At 43.2% G+C, this 27,519-nt stretch overlaps 1 protein-coding gene across 3 annotated transcripts in view; it reads left to right on the top strand.

Moving 5' to 3' along the window:
* Nucleotides 1-1,085: 1,085 nt before the first annotated feature.
* The window catches only part of LOC149372153 (copper-transporting ATPase 1-like), a 43,640-nt gene continuing 17,206 nt past the window's right edge, over nucleotides 1,086-27,519 (top strand). The window contains exons 1-15 of one of the 3 annotated variants that reach the window (XM_089566525.1): nucleotides 1,086-1,388; nucleotides 4,504-4,585; nucleotides 6,103-6,282; nucleotides 8,115-8,760; nucleotides 9,468-9,629; nucleotides 10,579-10,742; nucleotides 12,263-12,424; nucleotides 12,521-12,600; nucleotides 13,381-13,549; nucleotides 14,879-15,112; nucleotides 17,286-17,426; nucleotides 18,298-18,531; nucleotides 20,762-20,902; nucleotides 21,452-21,640; nucleotides 26,598-26,780. In XM_089566525.1, coding sequence (XP_089422651.1) covers nucleotides 6,166-6,282; nucleotides 8,115-8,760; nucleotides 9,468-9,629; nucleotides 10,579-10,742; nucleotides 12,263-12,424; nucleotides 12,521-12,600; nucleotides 13,381-13,549; nucleotides 14,879-15,112; nucleotides 17,286-17,426; nucleotides 18,298-18,531; nucleotides 20,762-20,902; nucleotides 21,452-21,640; nucleotides 26,598-26,780 — 2,622 coding nt within the window. In that variant the 5' untranslated portion in view covers nucleotides 1,086-1,388; nucleotides 4,504-4,585; nucleotides 6,103-6,165. Of the gene's footprint in view, nucleotides 1,389-1,413; nucleotides 2,123-4,503; nucleotides 4,586-6,102; nucleotides 6,283-8,114; nucleotides 8,761-9,467; nucleotides 9,630-10,578; nucleotides 10,743-12,262; nucleotides 12,425-12,520; nucleotides 12,601-13,380; nucleotides 13,550-14,878; nucleotides 15,113-17,285; nucleotides 17,427-18,297; nucleotides 18,532-20,761; nucleotides 20,903-21,451; nucleotides 21,641-26,597; nucleotides 26,781-27,519 lie in introns of those variants that run through there. The other 2 variants (XM_089566523.1, XM_089566524.1) reach the window with 2 other exon arrangements.

Raw genomic sequence — 27,519 nt, 5'->3', positions numbered from 1 at the left:
GAAGACCTTGCTGCTCAGCTCCGACCTGGAAATACAAGTACAGGTCGTGACAAGAGCCCAAGAGGTCGCCGCCACTCTCCACTGACGGCCACTTGGCAACATCAACTAATCCACTTGTTACTCAAGCCGATAATAAAGCTTTTGTAATCCAATTACGGCAACAGAGGAATGCAGACTCTGGAGGACGTTTTGAACTGCTAGGTCACTAGAAGGTTCCTGCAAGTATGAAACTCGAACGGCGTTAATTAATGTAAATAAATGTGCTATAAAAATAGATCAGGGTTTAATGATATTTGCCATCGTTTTGTTTCAGAAGTGACGATTTTAGCATTAATCCCAAGCCGCTGCTCTATAAAAGAACGCGGCTGTCTTAAGAAAAGGACAAGTGTTCCACCCCCGATAACCGGTCCCAACTGACAAGATCAGAAGTTGTTTCGTGAAGGGGCGCTGCGAGCAACAGATGCAAAAAAACACCTTACGGATGTGCTATGCTGCAACCTCTACGTTTTTGCGATGCGTATAAATGCGCGTTTAGTGCCGCGCCAGTTGACGAATTCTGCCAACTGCTATCTTCGTTACTGTACTACAGCTTGCTAAACATTTATATGTGGCGCGTTCGTTCTCGGTGCTTTCTTCCATGTTAGTTAAAGAAAATAAGCAGTAATGAAACATGACAGGGTCTTACTTTTTAAATGGTCTTGTATAATCGTGGTAGCGCAAATTCGGAATGCGATCAATCGTGGTAGCGGAAATTCGGAATACGGTAAATGTGTAAAAGTTCCTGCGAGCAAGTTAAAGGCAAGCCACCCAGAGCGGTGTAGTGGTGGGATAAGGTTTGCTCGTGCTAAACTTTTTGCAGACGTGAAGCAAATAAAGACTTGAGAAGCAATCGTCAGCAAGAACAGTTTCCGCACATCTCCCACTACGCAAAAAAAAAAAAAATTAGTGCGCTTGCGGTAGAACAAACAGAACCGCGAAACTTCTCGGCTGAGATGAGCGCAACGGGCGGCGGAGCACATGACACGTTGCTCGCAGCGCCCCCAGGCAACGACCCTCTGGACTTCAACGCCGACTCGCCGACTTCTGCCTTCTGCTAGTTGTGGACGGCGCACTGGTTCGCTGTTGCAGTACATAATCGCGGTCGTGATGTTGTGGGCGCCTGTGTCATCGCACATTTCTTGGCACTTGACGGCGTTCACTTGTGGGATCTGTGCCGCGAAACCTGTTAGAGCAGCTGGCGGCTGGAGCTGCGCCTTCGAATGCCTTATGTCTAATCGAAGTCGCTTCAGTGGCTGTGAAAGCTGAAGACATCCTGAAAACGGTCACAGCAGCCGTCGGAGATCATGGAGGCTGACGAACGACAATGAACAACTTCACCAGCTGTGCAGGTATGTTCGATCAAAAAGCCTCGAATCTTTGTTGTCGTCAACCGGGCGCCGTGTGGGCTTGTCAAATCGCTCATCGGTCGTACAACTCTACGCGTTTCCTCGCTGTTTAGGTGTGTGTGTTCGTAGCAAACGCGAAACTAAACAAAGCGGTTCGGTTTGTAACAACGATTAAACGTGGTCTACTTTTTCAGATAGTTCTTCAGCACGTGTTGGTCCCGTCGAACCTTGTTTTCTCATTATGCATTTTGTTCGGCTATGTCGAAAGCTCAGCGCTTGCATGTTATCTTTATAAACAGGCGTTCAATAGCTTGATCGCAGCGGGTCATGCCAGCTATGATCGGCCCAACTTCCAGCCTTACCAAAGCAGCCGGGAAGCCCGACTCGCCGACTTCTCCATAGCAACATGCACATATCACAAAGGTGATATCAGTATTTGATAAGCGGTCAAAGAAGTTAGAAAGCTTAGTTTATCTTTGACAAGCGCGATTAGAAGTGGTCGTACGGAACATCAGTCTCCGCGGTCACGTACGGAGAACTAGAACTGGAATAACCGACGTCCTGTTTACAGATCTTATTGCTTTCCTTCTGAGTCACGTAACTCAGCTGACTTGAGAAGAGACGAAAGGGTGTTAACTTTCGCCGAGGCGCGTGACAGTTCGTCGACGCTTGGAGCCCGACAGTCGGCTGTGTGTTTCGTTTCGCTCTCTGGCAAAACAGGAAGTTGGCACAGGCGGGTACGAAAATTTGTGTTCCTACGTTGCGCAGTCGCCGGCTGCATGTCGCCTGCTGTATAGGGGCGCGACTCTGTATGTGTGTTGTTCGCAGATAACCTGATCCTGACCGCAGCTTTTGAAAGCCGGTTTAACTACAACCTCGTCGCATGATGCTTCATAACTGTTTTTTGTATGCAGCCCTGGATCCATCGTCATTTACAGCGCCAGTTTTGCAATAGGCAACACATTTTGATGTCCTGTTTCATTCACTTGAAACACTTTCATTACGTGTACATACGACCTATTGTTTTGGGTTACAACCCGGGTTCACCTGGTTTTTGCACCGCGAGCAAATTTTTCAAAACTTGGGTTAAACCCGTGTTCCTGTAAATATGGCTTTGGGAAAATCCAATTAGTCAGAGCTCAAGGCTGAATACACCAGATAGGAACTAATGAATGGCTTGTACTGATTCCCGAGTAGTGTTCTCAGTTAAATATTTAATAGTTCGAACTTCTTTTGACTTTTATTATCCATGGTCTGCCTTAATGTAAAGATAAGTTCAAAAATTGTGTTTTACATGCGAGAGAACAGAACAGTGGTGCTGTCTGGATGTCTTCGTAACACCATTGTATGAATATGCTACGCGCAGGTGAGGTGCAGTAGTGAGGTGGGGTGGTTCTTTAATGTCGTGTGCTTAATACATCCACTTCGATATTTTTTGCTTAATACATCCACTTCGATATTTTTTGCGTTGAAATCCGAGGGTAAATTCTTTTCCCCGCTGTCCCCGGTTGACCATTCAATTACCGCCGGACACCACCCCGCGATTGTGAGTGAATGAAGGTTTTTTTCAGTGTGCAAGCCAAAGCAGGCTGGTCTAGTGCAGTTGTGGAGATGCTGCATATGGCAGTGGCAGTGTACACTGTGAAATAACTATTAAATGAGAAAAAAAACAGACCTAGGTAATTTGGTTAACTGTATGGATGCGACATGTAATTTCTTTATCGTTTAATATCTGTAAGCATAAACTCAGCATATAGCCGCCGCGGTGGCTCAGTGGTTATGGTGCACGGCCGCTGACCCGAAAGACGCGGGTTCGATCCCGGCCGCGGCGGTTGAATTTCTTTGGAGGAGAAATTCTAGAGGCTCATGTGCTGTGCGATGTCAGTGCACGTTAAAGAACCCCAGCTGGTCGAAATTTCCGGAGCCCTTCACTATGGCGTCTCTCATAGCCTAAGTTGCTTTGGGACGTGAAACCCCATGAACCAACCATAAACCAAACTTAGCATTTGTGCACTACACAGAAACAAGCACAAATAGTTGATTATCATTGTTACAAGAAATAATGTGAAAACCCAAATTAGAAGACTTGTTTTGTAATTTAACATGATTTTTGCCAAATTTTAAATCTGACTTTAATGCTGATTTTTAGCTTCAGAATTCCTAAAGAATTAATACCCAAAAATGAACGTACATAACGGGTATTTCAAAGATCCTGTATCAGTGACCAAAAGTATTTCATTTGTCTGCTTGCATTTGCAGCATTTTTGATTTCAGATATACTTGATTTTCTTGCATTGAGAACATTGGTAGTCGGAAGTTGCGTGAAAGATTAGGACACATGTTTAATCAGCTTAAATATGCGAATTGAGCTGTGACTAATGTGTTTTTAAGAACTATAAAAATATTTCCATGAAAAAATTTGTAGTGCATTTGTCTAGATTCTGCTGTGTCTATATACAGTTCAGTCTGAATAGAACGAAGTTGAAGGGTCCCACTAATTACTTCGTTATAGCTGGTGATGACCAAGCTTCCAAGGGGAATCATCACTCCTTCGTTATATCCATTATTTCGTTATAAGCTGTTTTGTTATGACGAGGCTTGACTGTATTTAAAGCATGCAGGGATAGTCTAAGGTGACAAAGCAGAGCTGCCAGGGAGAGGGAAAAAGAGCTGCATGTCTTGTTTCAACACACACTAATAGTAACAGTGTGAGGGTAGCTACTTCCAAATGTGGTAAAGTGGGCAGGTGAATAAATATTAGGTGTTCATTGTAAAATACAAGACGAAAGGAAAACATGTTTGCTGGGCGCACCTGAGCTGTGGCCAGGAGAGATAAAAGGGGTAAGGAGAGGACAGAGAGTGAGAAGGAAAGAGAAGAGTGATAGGAAGAAAGGACGGGCAGAATGACACTGTACACAGTATATATAAAAAATACATAGGTTGAAGTGTGAATAAATAGCCGTTAGTGGTTTTGGACAAGAGAACCTTATGCATAGTGTACCTGAAATTTTTGACAAAGCTGCAGTCTAGATATAATGTAATTAATGCTTAGGATATACGTTGTTTTCTGAGAAGCATGCCATTAATGCGCTCTTGGTGCCTTCCCTGCCACTGACAGAATGTGTCTTCCAAAGCATCCTGCCTGGCAACTATCTCGGCTATCTTGTCGTCCACTTGTGCCTGGTTCCGACATTTCTTAGGTGAAGATAGTGCACACTTGAGTTTCTGCACCCTTGAGAGAAGTGATATAAGTTGCACTCTGTGATTGAGAGATGTCCGCTATTGCTACTGCAGCCACATTGAATCTTTATGGGCTAGGTAAAATACAGTTGTGCCTTGTGGTCACAACTGACTCCCACAGCTTCATTGCAGTCGAGTGAGTGAGACGCATGGCTCCGAAGTGGCCCAGTGATTCCGCGCCAAGTGGTTCCGGGAAGGGGCAGTTGGTTGACCACAAGGCTTTCGCCAAGCACACTTTGGAATTTCGAGTCTTTGGTATTTTTTTGAGGAAAGGAAATGCGCAGTATCTGTCTCCCACAGTTGCAAAACCAATAGAGCAGGGGCTTGGAAAGCAGAGGGTAAAATTTGTAAATTGGTTTTTGAGGAAAGGAAATGAGCAGTATCTGTCTCAGTGCATGTTAAAGAACCCCAGGTGGTCGAAATTTCCGGAGCCCTTCACTACTAGGTCTCTCATAGCCTTAGTCGCTTTGAGATGTTAAACCCCACAAACCAATCCAAACCAAACACATCTCATCTCAATGGACACCTGAACCAGAGGGGAGGCATAACTGCCATCTTGGAACAGTGGACACCTCAATCGTGCTTTAAGCTATGTGGGGATAGTGGCAGATGTGCAACCTTGTGCCAGAAACGCTGCCACCTGCCAGGGTGGCAGGGTGGGTGGGGACTTTAATATAGATATAGAGACAAGCGGGAATTTCTTACCACTTATGTGGGAGAACATCCTGTTCCTCTGGCTCCTAACAGCTCCCACAGCTGTGTCAACCTCGCGAAATACTTGTGCAGACCTCGTCTTTGATAACCAGGCATTGGTGCAGCAAGTCGAGCATATATCCATCTATTTCTATGTCCACAAAGCTTCCTTCATGACATTCAAGAACTGTTAGTGGAGTGTTTCTTGAAGAAGGAATATGTGTGAAAAATAATAAGTTGTCTGTAATTGTACAGTCTTTGTCAAAAGTTTAGAGCCCAGGGGGTTTGCTTCTAAGCCTCGCAGTGGGACTCCTGTAACATTCGTGGTAGTCCTACCCATTGGAGGAAGCAGGACCGGAAATCTTCTTACCTTCAGCAAATCCGGAGCGCTGGAGATTCATTACGAACCAGACAGTGTGCTTCAGAAGCAAATCCCCTGCTCCAAACTTTTGACAAAGGCTGTACATACATGTCTTGCTCGAATTCATTGCCTCGATCTATCGAAAAGCTGAAGCAGCTGCTGAGCTGCGCTCAAATTTTGCATTAGGAAGTAACGTAATCGTCGGCAATTTTTTCTTGTGCTTGTATAATACAGTGCTTGAGCAAGTTCGGTGATCATATTGGATCAGCCGTTTTTGTGTTGTGCATTGAAACTTTGTATGCATGAGCGATTAGTAGGGTGTTGTGTGTGTGTGTGTTTTTTTAATAAATTCAAGATAGAACTACAGTCATTTTTTGGGATGACCTTGGCAACAGTTGGAAGAAATGGTTTGTTCATACGCAGGCTGATGGCTACTGATTAAAGTGGCTGAATTGCTATAAAACCACGTGGGTGCCGCTTGTCAAGATGGCATCGCATCCGTCGACCACTGCCACCTTCTGTATTGAAGGTGTAGCTGATCAAGCAAGTGCCAAGACCATTCAAGATGCCCTGGCGGGCTTGAATGGAGTTCAGTCTGTCAGGGTATGTGGCAATTACTCACTTTTTCAGCTTTCTGTTATTTGAACACCCCTAACTTGGGCTCCTTATATCTGCTTTGTTATGACAATGTGTGGAGGCCTTAAACAGGAAAGAAAACGTGCTAGCACCATATTGAAGCATGCTATACTGCTCATTCAATATAGTGGCCCTAAACTGCCTTACACCAGATATGCAAAATGTCTTGAGGAATCTTAAGGGAGCTGATACTTCAAAAGTCTATTTTTGTTGAAGCCCATGTTAAATGTTGAATATCCTGATCTTTGCCCTCTCTCTTGACTTGCTCCTTTGAGGGAAGACCCACCAATACTCTTGAGTGGCATAGTTTTGCGTAAGCTGCCTCCTGTCCTGAGCTTGTGGTGGATGCACTGCACACCTGGCCCTGTTACTGGTGCGCTATGTGGAAGATCTTCTTGACATACCTTTTCTGTTGCGAATCATATCTCTCTGTCTCTTGCCTTATTTTGTACACTCACTTTGCCATGTTTTATTTTTTTCTATTGAATATGGTGGACTGTAGGGGCAGAAAAGCAAGAGTCAACTCTTTGGCCACCTCACTAGACCTCTAATGTTTAGGACTCTGATGAGGCTGTATTCATGGTCACATGTCATACTTACAAGGAGTGTCTGTTTGTTCTTGCCAAAGGGTTTTGAGCTGTTAATGGAAAAACTGTGGAAAAAATCAAGCTGGCATAGATTGACGGATTACTATTTCCTAGTGACAAAAATGCTGAACAAACATTGAGAAGCTAGAGCAGAGGATAAGCGAAGGGAGGCAGTGCTAACGGAGGCCAGGCCATTTCTGTAACTAATTCGGGGTGTTGCCAAGAGAAAATAAGTGACAACACACCTGAATAGTAAGGTAGCTTTTGTTTTGCATTTGCTAGTGCACTTTTATCACACAAGAAAGATGGGAGGAACTAAACATGAAAAATGAAACAAAGCAAACCTGTGACAGTCAACTGATCATCAAAGTTAGGGTCTATAGGACAGTAGCGAGAAGAAGTATTCTAACTTGAAATTTCTTTGAAATGTAAGAGCATTTTTTTGTTAACCAAATATCAGCAGAAGTACAAAAGGCCCAAATATTGAAATTTTACTGATCGAATAAAGTTGTCTTCGGTGCCATTTTATTTATTCATTTATTTATTCACAGTACTGCTGCTCTAAGACCTAGCAGACTGGCAACGAGCAGTTTATATTGTATAGGTACACAAATGTGTATATATTTTTAAACGAATACTTTGAAACTGGGCAAGGCATATTCTTAATAGTGAGGGAAAAAAGTTAAACTAGTTATGAAAAAGTGAAATGGAAGGTCTGTGCCGTATGTGTGGAGTTTTTGCCTTGATCATTCTTTTTCTTCGGTGTGTCCTATTTTCTGTAACATTTTTGTTGCTTGTAAATCAAACCCACACTGCAAAACCATCGTACATTTAATTTAAATGCTGTGTAGAATGAAGTCTATTTTTATTTTGTACAGAAGAAAACAAAGTATTCCATGTTACGGTTTTTTATAGTTGGTTCCTGGTCGTGTTAGAGTTGGCAGTACACGAAACATGTAATGCAACTTTTCCACTTCTGTTCAAGAAGCAGCATTCTTTTTTTGAAACAACAAAAACTGTATAGAAAAGGTGCTGCTTGACCCATATGTGTGCTGCCTGTCTTCTGAAAAGGCCTCATTTCACCAATTTTATGTGTGTTTTTACACCAGCTGTTTACAATGGCTCGCAGCCCCGAGTACATGCAGTCACTATGGACACAGCTGCGCTCTGTTTTTTGAACTCTGCAAAAAATTCTCTTTGAACATGGCACAGGTGGAGCTCTCGGCGGGGGCCGCTGCCGTGACGTATAGACCCGACGTGACTTCTCTGACATGCATCGAGAGGAAAATAGAGGGTGCCGGCTTCAGAGTAAAGCCTGGCGACCTTCCACAGCTGCAGACACAGCAGGCTCCGGGCATTGCAAGCTCCGCACGTTCAACGGCGATCTTTTTAGCGGAGAACGAACAGCCATGCGACGTCTTCAAAGCCAAGTTGGAAGCAAAGCTTGGTCGCTTTGCTGGTGCTGTTAAGACCTATGTGATCCCTGGCGTCAACGGGCCCCCTTTGGCAGTTCTGTGCTTTGATGCAGCAAGTACTTCTGTGGAGAACCTTGAACGTGAACTGGAAATGACACGGCTGAGACTCTCGACCACACTTCTCAGCGTCAAAGGCATGACTTGCCAGTCATGTGTTCGTAACATTGAGTCACATGTGGGGCAGGAGGACGGTGTAAAAGGCGTGAAAGTGTCACTCGAGGATGAATGTGCAAGGTTTGTCTACGATGATGAAGTGCTGACTGCAGAAGTACTTGCTGAGAAGATAGAAGACATGGGCTTTGAGTGCAGTGTTCTTGGGTCAGTGGCACTTGGTGCGGGTGGCCCTGATGTTGTTATCAAAGACCCACAACAGCCAACTACAGGCAAGTTCGGTGTTTGTGTTTGGTTTTCGCAGCATCTATTTTAAGCATGCACTAAATGAAATAGACACTTGAAGTCGATTAGAGTTAAATGCAGTTTTGTTTGTTTCTATGTTGTAGAGCAGGTTTAACCAGAATACGGGTGGAAGAAAGAATAGATACACAAAACAGCACAGCAAAAGAGGGGTAATACAGGCGAGTGCATGTTGACGGAAAAGAAGTACCAATGCTTTTTGAAGACAGTGCAGAGAACAAGACAAACAGCGCAGGTGTCTGTCTTGTTCTCTGTCTCGTCTTCAAAAAGTGTTGTTGCTCCTTTTCCGAAAACAGCATAGTACATTGCATACATTTCTATGATCAGAAATTAACAAAATGAGCTACCTGCTCAGTCTTGAAGTTGGGAATGGTATATTTTACCATGTTTTTTGTTGCAGTTATTTTTAAGTTATTGATGCTTTCTGCAAAATTCAGGCATTTCTCATTTCTCTTGTACCTCATGTAAACTCCTCTCATAGCACGTGGAGCTAGATAGCACCATAGCTGCATTGGCTATAAGTAGCATGCACTTTATAAACATAGTGGTGCGGCCTAATATCGAATATTGTTTGATTCTTTTTTTACGTTGATCCGTCTATTACTGGTTGCTGGTGCAGAGATCAAGAAGAGATGTCTCACTGGCATATTCTTTTTTGGTTATTTGCTGCATGCAGAGCCAGCCCCTGCGCAGAAATTGACAACTTTTGAGGGTTCTGTGAATGATAAACAATGCCGCAGCAGTTACGAAGATGGCGACAAGTGCTTTCTGAGAGTGACTGGCATGACCTGCTCATCTTGTGTGGCTGCCATAGAGAAGCAACTGTACAAGGTCAAAGGTCAGTTGTTTCGTTTCGTGCACAAATGTCGTTGGATCCGTTTCTGTTGTTCACCTAGCAGAAAAGTGGCTGGGAGTATTCAGAAAAAGTAGAGTGAGAAGGAAAGTAGCGTTAGTGTGTAGCTTGCTTTGGTAATGAGCAACTCTGGCTTGCATTCAAAGCGAAATTTCATCTTTGGAAATTGTGCAGCTGGAGTAAATATACATGCAGCTTGTTTAAATACTTTTTAAGGTAGTGATATGGAACCAGGTGTTAATTTCAAATAGATAGTTCTCTAGTTTTCTTTAGGTGTCGTTTACAAATCGTGTGCCACTAGAGAAGCGATTTGGGGTTGTGCATAACTTTGTACCTTTCGTCAGTGGCCTGAGGATGTGACCTTTTAATTTATACAGAAAAGGGAAATCTTCCAATTCATACACACCTCTCTACCAGACATGTAATACTTTTTGAATTGCATTATCTATGGTATGTTGCCGAGACAGTTTACGAGTCTTGCTTGATGACACGAAGCTGCAGTAGTAAAAGAATAATGCTGTTGAAATCAGTTTTCGAATCAATTAAAGTTGCAACAGTTTCCTAGCGGGATGAAAAGTTTTCCGAGAAGTTCATTAGCATCTCAAGGAAAGTGGCACTTGAAAGTGTACCTAAGGTTAAGCTGGTTGGAACATACTTCTTGAGTTAAACACCATGTTTACACTATTTTGGCTAATAAAACATCAATTTTTTGTTTTTGTTCTCGTTTTAAATTCTTGGCATAATAGTCATAGTAATACAGTGAACTTTTTTTTTTGTTGGGCTTGTTTTGGCCCGAGTTTACATGCTGAAGGATTACTCTTTGATTTTAAAGTTTGCTGGCTGTTAGTCATGTTGACTGCAATTCTGGAGAATGATTTGTTGCACCTGTGCTCACCAGACAGTATTAGACACCAGCTGTATTGTTGTCTTTCAGGGGTCAAATTTGCTTTAGTGGCCCTGCTGGCTCAGAAAGCAGAAGTCCGGTTTGACCCAGCTGTGGTCCAGCCCAGCCAACTGGTGGAACTGATCAATGACATGGGATTTGAAGCCTCGGTTATTGAAGAGTCACCCTCTTTGCACGGTGAAGCTGAATTTGTGGTGCGTCTTTTTGCAGCATTTTTAGTCTTGTAATGGCAACAAAAAAAAAAAGAAAGCAAAGCGATGATTTGTGCTCTTCATAAAGTAGCCAGTGAGGCCAGGGCTCTTCTCTGCTGTAACTCAGTGGCAAGAAGATGCAAGCAAAAATAGTGAAGGGGGCCTAAGCATAGATCGGATTTTAGTATAGGCATCCACATGAATTAATGAATGAATAAAAAGGTATTAGAAAAAACGTATGCTACTATTCCAGCTAACTCTGGGAGGCATATCCTTTAAACAGGCAAACAAATGTGGTTACTTGAATGATGTATGTGCCATAATGCCCACACAGGAATTATGACTCTGGCACTCTGACTCAGAAAATCAGGAGATTGGATTGAAGGGCTTGTTTAGCTGAAAAAATATGGGCATCTCTGAATCCAGTGCTTTGCGACAGCAGTGTTGCGACAGCTGTAAGCAAACCTACGGATGCTTGTGTAAAGCTAACACCTTTGTTTATGCTTACTTTGTGGTAGCTGTCAAGTCTTTTTCTCACCTTCCTTGCATAAATGCTTTGCACTGTGTAGTATTGCATCCTATGCTGATGCTGCCCATTGTTTATACTGATTTTTCCTGTGCTTTGTAATAGTGCTAACTGCTTACCATTCTTAGCTGTATGGATTGCTTTGTTGGTGCTGATTCTGGTGCAGAAGGTAGAGCAAGGTATGATGCATTCTTTTGAAGCACAGTGCTGGCAGACAACGGATGAGACAACGGACGAGCGCATTGTGTGTTCTGTGTGTCTTCATTCTCGTCCGTTGTCCGCCAGTGCTGGGTTTCAAAAGAGTGCGCAAGCTAGGCAGCTTAAACAGCACCATACAGTGTTTAGAAGCAATAAAAATGCGAAGGTCATGCTCTAAAGTCTGCATTAGCTTACCATCTGTGCTCTTTGTACAAAAGGAACTGTGTTTTCTTAGCAGGTGTTGGGGCTTAGCTTTTTGCGCAACAGATGTAGAGTGTGAAGTTTGTTTTTGTTGGTTTCTTTTTTTTTGTATCTTTGAAGCTTTGTAAAATTTTGACTTGGCTCTTTGCTAATAGGATCGCTCAGTGCCCCGGGTCGCGTCACAGACTAGACAAAGCTGACAGCTATGTTAGGATAAGGATAGGTTGGGTTGGGTTAGGTTAGGTTGGGTTGGGGTTTGGGGGCTGGGTGGGTTGGGTTGGGTTGGGTTGGGATGGGTTGGGTTGGGTTGGGTTGGGGGCTGGGGGTTGGGGGTTGGGGGCTGGGGGCTGGGTGGGTTGGGGGTTGGGGGCTGGGGGCTGGGTGGGTTGGGTTGGGTGGTTCCTCTTTGTTCCTTGTTAGGGCATGCATGACAAGGAATTCACAGTAAACCTTCAGCTGCAAGTTCATGCTTCTTATTATATGCTTACTTTGTCTCTCTCCTGCCTATGTTGTTGGAAAAAAAAAAAAGAAATCTCCTCTTTTTTCATGTCACATCAAACTGGCTGGCATGTTTGCGCTCCTATCTGCGTTCTTCCAGATACGTGGCATGACCTGTGCCTCCTGCGTTCATGCCATTGAAACCAATGTCTGCAAGCTTCCAGGCGTTGCCAGCGCATCAGTCAGTTTGTCAACTCAGAAGGGGAAGTTTTTCTTTGACCCAGAGCGAACAGGGGCTCGTCAGATCTTGGAAAGAATCAAGGTGAGGTGGACTGAGTGAGCCTAGCGTTATTGGTGAGAGTGTGCTCCTTAGGCGCACTACAGACCTCATCGAATTGTTTGATCACTCTGCCTGCAGGATTTGGGCTTTGATGCATTCCCATTCACGGACCACAAGATGGACGCAAGCTATTTGAGCCAGAAAGAGGAAGTGAAAAAGTAAGAATATTTTTGCAGTGCATAGGGTTGGCATGGATAACTTCCTCAACGTCATTTTCCTGTGGAGTAATGAAACTTGTCGAGGCAGTAGTTTACCAAGGTTCTTGGTGAAGGCTCATGAGATTGATGTGTACGATGGTAACCTGTGCAAGCAGCACACATTCATTCAAAAATGCAAGGTCAACCAGTATTTAATTGCTTCCACAAATACGAAGCTCTGCTATTTTAACTGTCTTGTGGCAAGCTGCAATCAAAATGATGAACTTGCACTGCTTTGAACTTTATGGCCAATGTTGGCCATTTGCATTTTATCCATTGTCTGTGAGGTGCATGGGAAGATTTATTATATGTCAACTTTTGTTACGCCTGTTAGGCTGACTGCATGTCAAAGCTCGAAGAGTTGTTTTCTTTTACCTGTATATATTTTGCAGCTCTTGTTGTTTGCATAAGGTATGCATGTTAAGTATATTCTTTGCACTTTGTACGAACTGCAGTCTTTTTCTGAGTTTTTGATGGTGGGGAGCAAGCAAACTACAAATAGCTCATTACTGTAACCATGACAACTCTTGAGGTTCTCTTACCACACTGTGTTCACAGAAAACTTGTTTTCTGTGCGGTGTACTGTTTTTGAAACAAAGTTTGTCCATTGGCTTTGGTACTTCAGAGTTGAGTCATGATTTATGCATGCACCAGTTTTTAACTGTTTGCTTAAAGTCTTGCTTTTAGTTTGACCGTCTGTGCTTGATTAACTGCTTCTTAATCTCTTTTACTTTTGAACAGGTGGAGAAATTCGTTCCTGCTTTCTTTGATGTTTGGTGTGCCATCCATGTTGCTCATGATGTACTACATGGCCCAGCGCATGCTATACAAGCACGACAACGACTGCTGTATATTCCCTGGTCTTTCAGCTGAGAACTTCATTCTTTTTCTTTTGGCTACACCAGTGCAGGTGAGCGCCTTGCAAAATTTATTGCTGCCATGACTTGGTTCCTTTGTTCGCAAGCAACAGTAATGTGATGTCATAAATTGTAAACTGTGAGCGTTTTGTTTTGACCACCTGGGGATCTTTAGCTGCAGCTGCGGCAGGGATCGAGCCCAGGAACTCTGGCTTAGTAGGGGAGCGTCCTAACAACTAAGCCACCAAGGTGGCATACTCATTTTATGCTGCCATTGATTTCAGATCTGCATTGTGACAAAATATTTTGCTTACACTTTTTTATTTATTTTCTGTGCACTAGGTATGTTTTTATGCAGTGACTTGTTATTTTTGTCCTCTTGCGGCTACTGTGGCATGTTTGTTCTGGATCTTTACAGACCAGATGGACCATTCCCTCCTTACTGTTAATGGGGATCAGCATTCAGTATTTTGTAATTGTGTCTTGCATACTGCAACGATAGTGATACCTGTTTGCAGAAAATTAGTTGTGGTGGTGTCAAAGTTATCTATCTTCAGGAACCCCCTCAGGCGGAAAAATAAATTAGCATTGAAAAATGCTTTCAGCCTGCCCTATCAGATTGAGTAAACCAAAAAATCAAATTGCCACTAGCCAAGTAAAGGGCGCATACTGTAGCATGATGACATGAAAGTTAAGAATCATGTATGTCTTTTAGTTTTATTTAAAGCATTTGTCAGTTTTATATTTCGGTGTTGCAGTGTGTCATAGAGCATGAACCTTTCCTGCCTTAAGGATAAATAAATGACAGCATGCATAATGTGCTTAATATGAAATTGTGTTGAAAGGATGTTATATCTGCTTAGCATGGTTGTTTGAAAGAGACTGCCACCATAGCCCGCTGTTCTGAACTATAGTACTAATACTTCTATTATTCTGAGAACTGTGCGAAATGCTTTATTAAATGAGAAAAAAAACGTGGATTGGATTTTAATGTCTTTTACCTTCAGTAAACATTTCGGAACATCAAGGAGCTCTAAGTTTTGCTGCCTTTTGGGCGCATTGCTTTCTTGCTGTGACTGGTTTAAACCCTAGTTTGGAGGAAACCATGCCTGTGATATTAACAGTGACATCTTGAGAGTTAGTTTTACTTCTGCAGATCATTGCAACACAGGCAGTAGTTTCGGAAATTTCTTTCGAATTCCCTTACTCTTGTGGAGTTCATAGCTTCTGTGAAATGCTGCTGATCATGTTAAGGGACATTAATAGGCACTGCCTGCGGTTGTTGCTTAATAACTGGCAGTAATGTTTTTGTGCTTGAGAATGGTTTCTGTGTGTTGTGGCTCTAAATGGAATGCTGCTTTTTGCTGTCTCTTCTTGTGCAGTTCGTAGGTGGTCGCTACTTCTACATCCAAGCTTGGAAGGCTCTGTCGCACAAGGTGGCTAACATGGATGTGCTCATCATGCTGGCAACAAGCATCTCTTACTTTTACAGCGTCATCATAGTCATATACTTCATGATTGATGGCGCTGACCACAGCCCAAAGACCTTCTTCGAGACGCCGCCGATGCTGCTCATGTTCATCTCACTTGGACGATGGCTTGAGCACATTGCAAAGGTAAGGTCCTTGCACTGTGCCTGCCTCTGTTTTATGCATCAGTTTTCTGTCAGCATCATCAAACTAGTTTTTAGCTTTAAAAAACACGAATTTATGTTCACCAGTTTGAATGCCCAATACTGGAGGCAACACAGTTGAAATCTGAAAGAAGATGCTACAGTGGGCACTGCAATGATAAATGCAGCAATCTGTGGCAAAAACAGATAAGACAGATTTGTGTGTCTTGTCATGCCAGTCACTCAGGGAAACAGATTACTAGGTTGAAACTTAAATACTCATATTTCAGATGCAAAATGATTGCTCGTTTTGGGCCAGGCCAAAAATATGAGTTTGCAAGCAAAGTACTTTTGACTGGTACTGAGTTGGATGTTTAGGTTTTTGGTGAAGTGTCTGCAGAGTGAGAAGAGAAAGGCGTTGTGGTGTTGATTGCATTATGAGATTAGAGAAGGCAAAGCTTACAGTGTAGTATGTAGAAAATAATATCTGCCATTGCCAAGCATTGCATTGAGAAGCTTCACATATAGGTCTGCTATCTTAATACTTATAGCTGCTTAGAAACGTGCAGGGATTGTAGGGGTTTAAATATCACTTTTTTCTCTCCACTGCGGCGTCCCTTATTGTCAGAGTTGCTTTCAGGTGTTAAAAACCATAAACATAAACCAAATATAACTATTTAAAAAGTAAATTAGGCTGTTGAAGACAATAGGATTAGTGTGTTAAGTTGCTTGCTCTTTGTCATGAACTGAGATGTTCATTATATGGTTACCTTACAAATTAAAAAGTCGCGTATACCACGGTTCTAGGCTCTCTGCAGAAGACGAAAAGGTACCTGCGGTTATTTTTATTGTGGATTGTTCAGCTGCTTATGTAATGTAAAAAAAAAAGTAAGTAAGTGTTTCACTTAAAACAGAACACTTTTGCATTAGACACCTACATTGAGGATTTGACAGGAGCTCATCTGGTGAGAAGTAATGCAGGCAGAAACTCAAGCATGAAATTTACCATTGAATTCTTAATTTTTAAAATTTATTCACATATAAGAAATATGACTCTGAGCCTCAATTCCGTTCTTAAAATTCAGAGACTTCTTTGCGGTTTGTATAGTGGTTGTGAGGTCCGAGCTGTGTTGTTGTTCTCTGTGCCCTCAAAACATGTACACCAAGGCTGAAGCTTGTTCCCTAGCTGCATTGAGCAACGCCAGGCAACCAAGTGCAAGGCATCACGTGCGTGCATATATGTTTGTGCATTCCAGATAGTTGAGCCAGTTGAGCCCATTTCTGAAGGGATGTTGCACAGTCTAGTGCAACCAATTCTGGCGCAGTAGTTCCTTGTCCGAGTGGATGCAACTGCCTTTGCACAGGGAATTAGAGTGGCTTTGTGTTTTTCAGACAAGACTAAGAAACAAACAAGAAGACAAGATAGAGCTGTGCACTCAATTTTTTTTTACGTACAGATAATAGATTTTGATAGGACTATGCATCACTTTGAAGGCCAGCTTAGGCGAAAGCTAAATTCACAGCCTTCTTATACTGCATTGAACCAGCAGATTGACTGTTAGGAAAGTTTGCTAAAACTCGATTTCTTCTTTTTTCTTTCTTTAAAAAAGGCTTTGATCTTGGACTGGGATTTTTCAGTGATGTGTTTGTTAAACATTTTGCAGGTGATTAATGTGTATGTTAAAGTGTACACGCAAACATGGGGTGCGCTCATGACCTTTTTTTTCGTGTGCATGCATGCATCCATATGCGTGTGTTTGAGAGAGACAGAGAGTGAATGAGTGAGTCAGCAGTGGCCGGCATTTCCACTGACCTCTTTAGTTTCACCACTAGGGTTTGGACCTCTAAGATTTAGCTTGACTCATTCCAGGCCTTTTTTTTGTTTCTTTTTTTGAAAATGGCTTAGTGCCTGACCCTTGGGTTCCTATAGGTAGTAACATGTTGTCCTCCAAGTAATAATTCTGGTTTCAAACATGTGCTGCCTTGGTCATTTTGATACGGCTCTTGGTTAAATCATTTCTGTACACTGTCTTACTAACTTGCCTACTGTCTTACTCACTGTCTTACTAAACTAACAGTATTGATTCTCCGTTCCTGTCTTCAGTTGCACTTCCTGAAGGCATCTGTGTCTGTTTGTATGAACTGCATGTTGAGAATGTAGAAATTCTTCTCTCTAGGGGAAGACATCTGCTGCCCTTGCCAAGTTGATATCGTTGCAAGCCACAGACGCCATTCTTGTGGATGTGGATCCTCAGCTGAATGTTACCGCTGAGAAGAGCATCACTGTAGAGTTGGTCCAAAGAGGAGACGTGTTAAAGGCAAGCCACCTTTGCATTTTAAGCACAGGTTGCTTTCAGCTTCCGTTGCTTTTCCTTTGCGTTGTGCATCAAAGTGCATGTCAAAACCTGTTTCAAAACCTGAGCTAGAGCTCCTCTCAAAATTTGAGTTGAAACCTATTCAGAAACTGAGAATTCGCTCTAAACTTGGTTCATGGCCACCAAATCGGATTGGTTGTCATGTAAAATATTGTGTGTGGCACTCAAAGAAAAAAAGATTCGAGAGGGGGATGCTGGGGAGGGTAGAATTATATGGATAAACTTCACTGTTTCTTAAAAGTTTCTTGCGGAAAGAAAAACTTTGAATGTGCATTCTATAGAGTGTTACACAAGGGAGGCAAGTATCTGTGCTGGGTCTTTACAACTTTTGGAACATGACTGAAAAGAAAGCTTTCTTGGCTTGCACTTGCAGTCCTGTGTGCTCGTTCTTGTACTGTTATGATCAAATCAGATGGTATCTAGTATCAGAATGTAAATTAGGTGCAACTTACAAAAATGAGGATGAAAATGTTTGCCAGGCAGTTAAGCTTTGCCTTTATCAGTGACTGACTGAATATCTGTAACTTTTTTCGAACCGTATGAAAATTGTTGTCATGCAAGCATTCCATTGCTATGTCACATTCTGAGCAGAAGTGGCTGTAAGCATTGTTTTGGTGCGTTTGCATGCGAAAAAAACGGGAAAGTCAAAGTGGCTTGCAACAGCATAGACTGTATATTGCCTTTCGCTTTGTATATCAAATAGTGAATTGTTTTTTTGAGGAAATCACAGTGCCGTTAGTAAATAGTAGTACTAGTTGGTGAAGTTGACAGTTTCCACACCTGTTCCTCATTCTGCCCTTGGTTGAAATTCCAGGTTGTGCCTGGCGCAAAGATTCCTGTAGATGGGAGGGTCTGTATGGGCCACTCGGTTGTGGATGAAGCACTCATCACTGGTGAATCCATGCCTGTACCCAAGAAAGTTGGTGACCAGGTCATTGGTGGCTCTATCAACAACAAGGGAGTCCTTCTGATCATTGCCACCCATGTCGGTAAAGACACGGCACTCTCACAGATCGTCCGGCTTGTCGAGGAGGCCCAGACATCGAAGGTGAGTCCCTGCATCTTCACCCTCCTTTGAACCACATGCTGCGATAAGGTTGCACAGCGAACACATTCTCGCTTTTCTTGTCTGTTCCTGTGGATTCAAAAGAATGACTGTCTTGAATATTTGCTCTTTGCTTGGTTTTCAAACAGTTGGTTCCAGATAATTTGAACTCGAAGGGGACCAACAGTGTGTTAGAACTGAGCGAAGTTTGAATCTAGCGTTTTTTTTTTAAATGCACTTCATGTTGTCTGCACCTACATGTCAGTTTGCGTAAACTGACTGTTTTAAATAAGCCAGTTAAAATTACTAAGAGTCTGCTACTCTGAGTCTTTAATTGATAAGGAAAGGAGGTACAGTTGTGTCGTGTCTCATTCCTAACCCAAGTCTCAGTCAAGTTCAGATTTTGCACTACAGTAGCATTAGCATTTTTGTGGGCCTAGTACAGTGCCGCAAAAAATTACACTGCTTTCTTACTTCACCCAAAAAACAAGCCAGAGTTGCTATCACCTGTTGTGGGGCCTAATTTCACTTGTTGAACTCCACTGTGCAGTCATGATATTTGCCGATGAACTTGTCAAACAGACAAGCTTTTCTCCATTGTCAGAGTTCGGTATATAATAGGGTGGTGTCTATCTCCCGTTAAGTGGCACCACTGCAGGTTTCTGGTTCTTACTTAACTAGACCTCGCCCCACATGGCAGCTTGCTCTTCCGTATTTCAGGCACACAAAATGCTAAAGCTCATTAAACTATGCTCATTAACCTATCTCTGAAATCTGAGGATGAATTGTAGCAGGTGTACCTATACTTGTCTTCATGGAAGTGAAGGTGTTGGGCACGTTTCACTGCAGTATAAGAAAGGTAAGAAAGCAGTGGTGGGAAAGTGCAAAACGGCATCTTGCTGTCAAGATTTCTTAACACTTGGGCTACTGAAAATGATGTGAGGAACGACAGAGACAACTTTGCTGGCATGCGTCTATGTGCTAAGTTTTGGCAGAAAGTGGTTAACAATTTGAGCATTTAATTTGTATTAATCAAAGCATTAGTTTGGCATGAGAAGAGGCATGTTTATTCTTTTACTGTGAAAGCAGTGCAACTGTAATGCCCCCCCCCCGCAGTGTTGGCAATACCAGTGTTGGCAGACGTCAGAAAACAGGTGAATCATGTTAACTGGTAAAGTGAATGACTAAATTCTAGTACTAGTTAGCTTTTTGATTTTTTAACTGGTAAAGTGACTAATCCTAATAGTCAGCTTTTTGGCTCTTACCGATAGGCACTTGATCGTAATTAGAGATTTGTAGCCCGCAGTTAGTAATAGCCACATGTCTTCAGAATTTTGAAAGCATGATTACCTTCGCCGCTGTGGCTCAACAAATATGGGCTGTTTCTTGTACCATTTGAAAACTGAGAGTGCAGAGTGACATCCATTTAATCGCGCCACTCCATGGCTTAATGTATTACCTGAAAATATCTGGCCCGCTCATGCTGCGGTGTTCCCCGCTCCTCTTCACTTAGCACTCTAGTGCGGGCGGGGTGGAGAATATCATGCGGCACGTGCCAGCGGACAAGCACGCATAGCATGCGAAATACACTATAATCAGACAGGAACTGCACAAGGATGCAAAACTGGGCGAGTTGGAGTGGTTGCATGTTGGGAAAAACAGCGCTCCTCTGTGTCTCCTTTCATTCATCGTCGTCTTCTTTGCACTGTTTTTTTGAACACACACACTACGGTCAGACACTGATTTGATGATTTGATGGAGGTGCTTTGCACTGTCCGCGGGCTTGCAGTGTTTGAATGAGCTAGAAATGTCTGAAATTAGTCAAGCCACAGCGATGAGAGTAATCGCATTTTCGAAATTCTAAAAACTAATTTGGCTATTACTAAATGCCATCTACAAATCTTTAATTGCAATCAGGTGCCTATCGGTAACAGTTGAAAAGTTAAGTATTAGAATTTAGTTAATCACATTACTGGTTAGCATAATTCGCCTGTTTGCTGATGTCCACTGACACTGATATTACTATGCCGCAAAAAGTGCCTCTTCACCTAAAAACCTATTTATAAACATTAATGGCAGGCTTTTCTAAAACACCTGGTATGCCCACTACAGGAAACTGCAGCATGGGTCTGCTTTCTTTTGCGGTGCTCATATCTTGTGTTCCTTCTGTTGTGATTTTTGAACACTGCATAGCATGTCAGCTTACATTGCGACATGTGTCTCTCTTGTGCAGGCCCCAATTCAGCAGCTGGCTGATAATATAGCTGGCTACTTTGTACCGGGTGTGGTGCTGGTGTCACTGCTGACACTGGTTGCTTGGGTTCTGATTGGATTTCACAATGTTGACTACATCACGCTCTTCTTCAAGAGACAGGTAACCGCCATACTTTCTGTGTACAGTGCGTCTAAAGGCTCTTGATTCCTTGCTCTTCTATCTAACATGATTGTAACCTGCTGGCAATAAGATAGATAGACGAGACTGCTTGTGTCCATTCTTTGCACTCTGATCCATCACCTTTGCATGACTCGTGTAGGTTACAGCACTGTCATGTTTATGACGTTTAAAAGTGAGCTTATCTTGAGAGACCTTATCTTTGTTATCACTTCCTTAACAATCTGGAAGATAAGGTATATAGGTGCATAAACCCACTTCAGAGGTGATGATCATGTTAGTGTTATTCCTTCTGCCTCTCTGCCCATAGTGTAGTGCTTCTATAGCAGGTTAGCGTACAGATGCCACAGGCTTGCAAGCTGTTTCAGTCGAGTCTTGTTGTCTTTACAGGCGCTGCGATAGCTGAGCCTGCAGTGAAGGGTTCTAAATAGTTGTGCTGTCAAGTTTGAGTGCCTGTGTTGGGTGCAAAGAATGGTTGCATTTCTTGCTGAAGTCACTGGTGTGAAATCTTACTTTTTCCTTTTTGTGCAGCAATATCATGACACAGACAGCGAGCTCATCTTCCAGTTCGCCTTCCAGTGCGCTCTGACTGTGCTGTCCATCGCATGCCCTTGCTCATTGGGCCTGGCCACCCCCACTGCTGTGATGGTTGGCACGGGTGTCGGTGCATCCAACGGCATTCTCATCAAGGGGGGCGAGCCACTGGAGATACTCCACAAGGTACTAAATGCCCTGCCGCATGGGTTCTTCTGGCGTCATACACCTGCGTTATTCCCGGGGCCTTTTTTTTTTTTTTGTGAGCCTTTGGTGGTGAGGCTTTTTTTAGTACAGTGGAGACAGTTTGTAAAGCCCAGTCAGAAAAAGTTTCAACTGGAACCAATTGGACACTCCCGTTGGTTCCAGTTGGATTTTCTGAACGGTTCCAGTTCCGTTTTTAGTCACCTCACCAATTGGAACCAACTGGACCAAACTGTTTCGACCCATTAGGCACTAGGCAGTTATTACATCCATCAAATATTCGCAAAATATATCTCACAATTAGATTGTGCAAAAAAAGACACTGCGATAAATATTTCTACAAAGTGCATATTATTACGGTACAAAAGGAAAACTGATTTTTGTGGACTGCATTGATACACATCCTTTTGCAGGGATACACTCTGCATGATGCCAATTAACATATTTGCAAGGGAATTGGAACTGAGAATATCACACTTTTATGGAAATCAAGGCCAACAGACAAGCATACATCACATACAAGATGCACTATAGTCAGACACTAATATCATAAGCTTAATATGTACATTTAGAGAACACCCTTTTGCTCTCACTCTTACATCCCATTTATGAGACACTTATGCTGAAGCTAGCGGTATTTGGCCATTAAGTGCAGTTATTTTACTTAATTTTGACTGCAGTGATAGCACACATGATGAATACAATTCAGTAGGTTACGCTGGTGATAGCTCTTGCTATAAGAACCATATTAGTTCTGTCTTGCTTATTGAATATGCAGATATCCTCATGGATACATTGTGTGCAGTTAGCGGACCAGTTGGATGCAATTAGCAATACCATAGTCCTTCAATGCTTTTATGGTCATGAAACTTCTCCGTAACGCTATGGGAGAGCTTCATATGTTGACCGCGCCTTCCACGAGGCGGCGCTAAGAGTCCTGTGGGGGCGCTGGCATCGAGGCACCCTATGTGGGGGCAACGACGCGAGGAAGCGAGCGTCTCTACGGCCACGAGTCTACGGGCGGAATGGGACGCCGGCGGTGCAGCAGCAACTATTTTCTCTTCTCACTTTGCCTTCGTTTGCAAAACAAGTACAGTGCACGTGACACGCAAGCCTGCGATGCCAAATACTTGCTGCGTGACGGGTTGCTGCTCCGGCTACGGAAGTGCGGAGGAAAAGGCCTCGCTGTTCTGTCTGCTGAGCGACGCTGAACAGCGTAAAATATGGAAGCGGGCGATACCCCGACAAGAAAGCGGTGGATTTAGCTTAGACTCGAAGCATATCCGTGTCTGCGAGGGGCATTTTGACCCGCGGATTTAATTCAGCCTCACGAGTTAGTGATCAACGGAGAAGCAGTGTCGCCTTAACGTGAGAAGCTGAAAAACAGGTGTGGCGCCGTCCCACGGATATTCGAAGGCCTACCAACATACATGAGCACGAATCTGTGACGATGCTGCATTTCAGACAGCTGTACTCCTTGATGGCTTTTGGTGCGGAAGCACTACTTCATGGGGTCAAATCCAACCGATCTTGTGGCGTCCCTGAATTTAAGGGTGCAGAAATGAAATAAATATTGCCGCGACTGGAAATTTCGAACCCCCCTCGGCGGCGCGAATGGATCAGCTTCGCTGGCCACTGCACGAGAGCACTGTATGATATCGCCGCAGCCGATCATGCCTCGTGTTGTTGCCTCAAAAACGATGGCACATACCCACGGTAAGAGATTGGCCAGAGTTTGGTGCAGACCCAAACAGGAAAAACTAAACTGCAGCACACTCTCGCGCTGCGCGCATTGTACACCGTCGTCTTCATCAACATCCACCTTCGGAACGAACACATATCAGACCAGCTTAACCCTGATCAGAGCTTAACTTCAGTCTAATATCGTCGCCAGACGTGCCAACGACCCAGAAAAGCAAAACCATGAGCCAAACAGGCTAAACACATGCGTTCGCACGTCTGCTCGGTTTAACCACTTTAAACCCCTAGCGCTTTTTTTTGTACATGTTTCTCCGCGACTTCTATCATCGCTCATTTTCGGTTTACTGCGTGGCCGCTCACAGCTTGTCTCTTATTTTGGTAGTGTGAAGCCAGTACATGAGCAATGAACAACAAAAATTCACCATTTCCTTGCACTCGTCAGCGCCTCCGTAGTCACAGCGTGACAAAGTGTAAATAAATGGCTTGTGCAGCAAGAGTCTTCAGCAACTGGCTTTGCCACCTCCGAAAGTGTCAGCAAAAAAAAAAAAAAAATTCAGATAGCACCATCAAACCACCAGTGCATTCGTCATGTGATCGCTTTTGTAGCGTGCACTCCAGTTCTTAAAATGCCGCCATAACGTCTTGTTTTCAGCATTATTGAGATTCCAGTATTTCTCACAAGATAAACGCCAGCCGTAAGCAGCCTTGTGCACTTCGATGAAAGCGAGGACTCGGCCGAGACAGGCGCAACCCAGACACATATTAACATGTTACTGATCGCTACGCTAGATGTTCCAGAATGAAGTTGTAGGCAAGTTGCGGTAAAAATGAATGTGAAGGCTGGACCAATGTACAAAAATCGCTTTTTTTGTAAAAAGGAACGAGAGAAAGTAAGCGCGTTAATTGTTTACTAGAAAACAGCTGACAACAGGGTTTATTAGCGGCCGTCGTCTATCGCGCAGGGTGTTTAGTGTCTATGTTGCACCAACCTTTCAGGAGATAACCAGTAAAGTAGCGCCCATACTAAGCTCAAATACCGATCCCCAGAAAGCACAACTACCAAGCGAATATGAGCCTGTTGGCCGGAAAACAGCCGCTGCGAGCAGGGCTCGCGCAGAGACTCGTGCCCCCTCGCCGACAGCCGCGCCACTAGCGGCGCGCGCTGTCCCTATATGAAACTTTGGCCAGAGTTTCGTGACCAGAAAAAACATTGAAGGACTATGGCAATACCAATTGGGCTCACCAGTTGGCAAAGACTGATAGACTGATCAAGCTGAGTAACCAATTCGAACATAACCTACTAATTAGACTACTGCTGTTTCCTACTGGCAGTCTGTACAGACTGTTCAACTGAAGCAGAAATTCCAACTGGAACCACTTGTAAACTCAGTCAATTGGGTCCAACTGCCCAGTTGGAACCAGTTAAACTGAATTGGGCCAGTTGAGAGTCCATTTTGACTATCCAGTTGGAACACCATTCCAAATGCAACCATTTGGAAACCCACTTGGTTGTAATTGTATTTTTTTTTACTGGGATGGTACTGTTTACACACGATTGCAGGTCATACTGGTGACTACTAAGAAACTTGTTTAGGTTAGCAGAAGAGTCAAGATATGAGTTAGTTGGCACATGCTTGATGAGGAAACAACACAACCCGCAAGAAACACATGAAAGGGATGCATGTATGATGAAACTAAATAAATAAATAAATAAATAATAACTAACTAACTAAATAAATAACTGTTAGTCTAGTCTCATTATTTGTTCAGATAACGTGAAGGTAAACCTTGACCAACTGTTGGGTGCTCTTCTTTATAGTGTATAGAGCAAACAAGTAATTGCTTTAAGCTTGGCATGCAGTTGTTGTCTTTGTTTTATATAAGCGGTCACAATAGTGGGCTAAACAAGCTGTCGCGTCCTCTTTATTAATGCATTCATCACTGAAGTGGCGACAGGGTCATTGCTATTGTTGTCTATGCAGACTGCAGTCGCCTGCCAACTTTTCAGATTCAGTGGGACTCAGAAAAGGGTCTGAATAGTCAGACAGTGTGAAAAATCTGTGAATTAAAAAATAAACCTTAAAAAATCATAAAAATCGTTTAAAAAATCGCGAAATTCGCTGCTCCCCGTGTTCCGTTTGCAAGCAATGATATTAGACTGTATCTGAGCCACAGTCATGCTTTCGTCATGTCCAAACCACCTGAAGTCAAGATACCAAAAAGTGTGAAGCAGCCACGGGTCTGCCACAGTGAATGCATGCGCAGCACGAATCAAGAACTCTCAGTTTCCATGGGCAATGATGTTCGGGAAGACCGGGAGAGGTAACCCATGGGAAGACGTAAGCGCCTGTGAATGAGCCTCCTTCTCTCGTATCTGACATGCCACACCACATTGTCAACATGGTCGTGCGCTCTTTTTAGGCCATCTCGATGGCAATGGAGAGCATGCGATTATCTCGAATGGCTACAATGGAGACCAAATAACCAAGCCTACCCGAGCCAGTACGTCCAATTCACTTCGGTCAGCAGCCCACTGACTGCATTTAAATCCAAGGTGGCGCCTTTCATGCAGCGGAGAACGGGTTGTGGCAACAATGCCAGCTCATGTCTATATTAGGCTGCAAAAATGAACTTTCGTTTGAAAAGCAATCTCTGCAGTATTGTCAGCGTCTATTTTAGCCCGAAAAATCGAAGAACTTTTGGACCCCACAGAGTCGGAAGTATCGGTCGTGAAAATGTACAGGTTCCTACGAGGCGTGTGACAGTTCCTTAGGGAAGTCTGTGATATTACGCTAGTCCAAATTAATGGAGTCTGAAAAATTGGTCAAGTACTGTACAAAGACTTATGGCCTCAAGTTATGAATGCAGTTATGTTGTGATTACTCCTAGCAGAGTTGCACCATATTGCCTTACCTGAAGATTATCTTGTAGTGCCAAGATTATGTTTTTTCTTTTCTATCTCAACTAGTTTTTTCATCGCTAATAACACTACTGAGAATTTAGCTTCACATTCTACTTCGATTTTTCCTTTCGTACCATGTTTACTGACGCTATAAACGTACGTTTTTTTATTATTATTATTATTATGACAAAAGTTTTGAGGTTTGCTCATTACGCAACATAATATGTTAGAAAATTTTTTTAATTTTTACAACCCAAAACAGTGAGTGTTTTGATTATGTGAACAAATGCGGTACTCTTCTACTTGAGCGCAACTACAGTGTGGAGTTCTTTGCAGGTTCGCTGTGTGGTGTTTGACAAAACAGGCACCCTCACCAACGGAGCACCAGTGTTGACACGCATCACGCTTCTGGTCGAATCCCGGGTCTGCTCCCTTGCTAGGCTGCTGCTGCTGGCGGGCACAGCCGAGGCCAACAGTGAGCACCCCATTGGGGCGGCCATCACCAAGTTTGTCAAGGAGGTAAGGGCATAGGGTGCACCTAAATAGTACTGTTTCATTCACAGCCTTCCTTTCAAGCCAAGTTTCCAGTGTGCACCTACAAACTGTAGCTGTAAAATGTCAGTTGATAAAACATTCATGGTTCTAAATCAAAGTTTGTTGTCGCTGAAAGCTTCGGCCATCGTGGAGCTGCCCTTGTTGAATAAACTTGCGATGGTGGCACATTTGTAGTAAAACACTTCTATAAAATTAAGTAGTGTAGTATTGCTTTGAGCGAGTCTTACTGAATGGTGGTATCGTTAAAAAATATATAGTCATGCTTGAAGCTCCAGTGGTTCTGGCCGCAGGATACTGTGTAGGCCAAAAAATTGCACTTAACAGCCTTCTGCGTGTTTGCAACAGCATTGTTTATAGCATAAAAGAGCACAAACTTGAAAATAAGAACAGTGGAACTTTAAACCAAACTTTGTCAGGTCTATATTGCCAAGACATGACTAAAAAGTTCACTCATTACTCAGGTTCATGTCAAAAATGCAGTTGCGCTCTTTGCTCATCGGTATAGTGACTATTGAAGTTAAGCAGTGGTTAGTGTTCATTGCTTTTAGAAGAAGCATCCTGAAGAGAACAGTAGAAATGCATTGCTTTTTTCTTGCTTGTTTGCATTTTCCCAGCTGCTGCACTACATATGCGCAGTGCAAGCTTCTTTTTGCATGGTCCAGATGTGATGTAGTGGCCAGGAAAACGCAAAAACAAGACCATA

The sequence above is a fragment of the Amblyomma mixtum genome, chromosome 1 (assembly GCF_055824585.1).
Source record: "Amblyomma mixtum isolate Tamu chromosome 1, ASM5582458v1, whole genome shotgun sequence".
Taxonomy (NCBI): Eukaryota; Metazoa; Arthropoda; class Arachnida; order Ixodida; family Ixodidae; genus Amblyomma; species Amblyomma mixtum.
This window is presented reverse-complemented; position numbering and strand designations above follow the sequence as displayed.